This window comes from Notothenia coriiceps, unplaced genomic scaffold, assembly GCF_000735185.1.
Source record: "Notothenia coriiceps isolate Sejong01 unplaced genomic scaffold, NC01 NC01_scaffold00026772, whole genome shotgun sequence".
Taxonomy (NCBI): Eukaryota; Metazoa; Chordata; class Actinopteri; order Perciformes; family Nototheniidae; genus Notothenia; species Notothenia coriiceps.
The window spans coordinates 1277-3666 of record NW_011359473.1 but is presented as its reverse complement, the minus strand read 5'-3'; the positions used below and the strand labels follow the sequence as shown (position 1 = coordinate 3666).

The 2390-nt window shown below is 43.3% G+C and overlaps 1 protein-coding gene across 1 annotated transcript; it reads right to left on the bottom strand.

Moving 5' to 3' along the window:
* Positions 1-231: 231 nt before the first annotated feature.
* Positions 232-2121, bottom strand: LOC104957329 (NUS1 dehydrodolichyl diphosphate synthase subunit; the record flags this gene model as incomplete). The annotated part of the gene is made up of 2 exons (XM_010784951.1): positions 1399-2121; positions 232-387 (listed from the first exon to the last, which is right to left on the bottom strand). Coding segments are annotated over exons 1-2 (556 nt in total), but the record flags the coding sequence as incomplete, so codon positions are not given.
* Between the last annotated feature and the right edge of the window lie 269 nt (positions 2122-2390).

The following is a 2390-nucleotide window of genomic DNA, read 5'->3' as shown; positions in this document are numbered from 1 at the left end:
CTCTGAATGCTGCGACGCAGCACCTGAGATTACTTCCAATAAGTTGTTCACGTTCTCAATTTTTTACGTTTAACGTTATATTCGTTCGGTACACTTCGGTACACACGTGTACCGTTACACCCCTAATGATAACCAAGAAGAGCATCAGGACTGTTTTAGGCATATGATAGCTATGTGATTAACATGATGATTCTTGACATTTTACTTAAGAACATATACTTTTAAACGTACTGAGTGAAAAAGGAGAGTCCTTACCATGGTGCTGGTGTTTGTCACTTCCCTGGCTAAGAAACTCCACATCGCATTTGGATCCGTCGACACCCATCAAGTCCTGCTGCTGCCTTACTATCTCCTCCAACAGACGAGAGTTGTTCTTCTGAAAAATGCCTGAGTGAAGAAACCAATGTGGCTGATAAGTACATCATTCAAACCAGGGTGAAAAAAACAAGGAATGTTCTTATTACAATTGGAGTGGAGAAAGAGACATTTGAGCTTTGACTCTAGCTGCTGTTTTATTTCTTTCATAATGTAACAAATCTTAGTAACAGCTCCTATAAAATCATTTAAGTGCTTAACTTAATGTTCGTCTCCTGTGCATCTGAAATCAGAAAAAAAGGGCTTAAAATGTGCAAAACTGACTCCAAGTCTCCAGGACTTGTACCTTGTTCAGATTTGGTTCCCTGAGAGAGATGCATCAGTGTGAAAAGATAAGACAGCGACAGAACAGGGCTATGTTTCAGGAGAATATAGATATTCAAAAGGACAAAGTAATAAAGCGGGAGTTTACATGATCAATGTGCATCATTTGCTCTCAGAATATAAACCAGTGTAATAAGTGTGTGTGGTTATTAGTGTGTTTTCAGTGTTAGCCCAGCTGATTGAGCAACACTGTTTAAGTTCAAACTGGGATAATGTCCTGACAGCTAGAAGGGTTGGAATAACACCGGGTTCCAGATTTAACCAAGATAAAATATGACCGGAAAAAACGAGTATCATATTTCAAGCAGAATTGGCCAAATAATACACAGTGTCATCCATGTTTTCTCAGAGACTAAATAATGAATGAGAAAAGTCTCAGCCTAACTTTAGAACTGAAAGGGCATAATGTGGAACATTCCAATATAACCATACAGTCACATGAAAGGGGTGAAATGAGACTGGGAAGTGAGGACCTTTAATCCACTTGAATAAAATATGCTCAGTTGAAATATGATTTACGTATTCAATCAACATTTAAGTTAAGGGGATGGAAAGTGAGTGTGACATCTCCTGCATCAGTCAAAATATACATATGTATTTTTGAATGGTAAATTAAATAGCGTTGAGCCTTTATTAGGCCAGCCATCAGAGACAGCGACAGAGGCGGTTAGTATGGGGTGAAGCGTTCAGGGTTTTTACCGTGGTTATCATAGACGCTGACATAAGATATCCCGACAGCCATGCACCACACTGCCAGGTTTGCTATGTCCGTGTAGCTGGGCTCTTCTTCCGCCACCAACAGGCCGATGTGGACCGGCAGATTCTCCAGAGACCTGCCGTCAGACAGCCAGCGGGACCGACGCACGGCATTGCGGTTTCCAGTTACCGGGTTAGCGTTAGCATCAGGGTCCTGGTTTACCTTCCTCTGGGGGTCGGGGACCCCGGCCAGGGCTACCGGCAGGAGCAAAGCGGCCATCACCCGCTCCCAAAGCCGACCCTTCCAGCTCCGAAGCCGGACACGGAGCCAGGAGACCAGCGCCCTGTTTATGTGGACCAGAAAGAGCAAGAGCCTCCATAACAAGCCATACAGCAGCGCCATTAGTGTGCGTGTTCCCTGAAAGTGACGTCTTAAAGGCGCCCTACTCTTCGGTATTATCTGACTGCTAAACCTGTTCCGTCGCTGCCTGCGGCCGCCATCTTCCTCTTTCGTTGGAAGGAGGAAAGGAAACCCATGACCTGTGAACCCTCCGCGTTCTGATACACGGAGCTCGCTGATTTGACTAGATAAGAGTGACGCACAAGAACGGCCTCCTTTGATGCGAGTTCTTCAGGAGCTTTCAGTAACTTTTTTTTTTAAATAACATACCCTACAGGATATGAGGACTGGGCCAGCAAAAACACAGTCAGTGTAAACCAAAATAATAGTAAAGTACAGTACAGTTCACGATATGCAAAGTTCAGTTCAAAGAAAAGATAATTGTTAAGATCCCAGATGTTTGTAGCAATCACAATTGTATGGTGGCTGGCAGGTGCAAACGCGGAACAACGGCCAAAAACGCATACATTAGCAGGAAACAGCTGCAAATCCTGAAATGAAAAACAAACAAATCCTGAAAACAAATACAACCAAAAAACGCTGCATTTACAGAAATGATGCAAACTAAATACAACACACGAACCCCGAAAAAAAA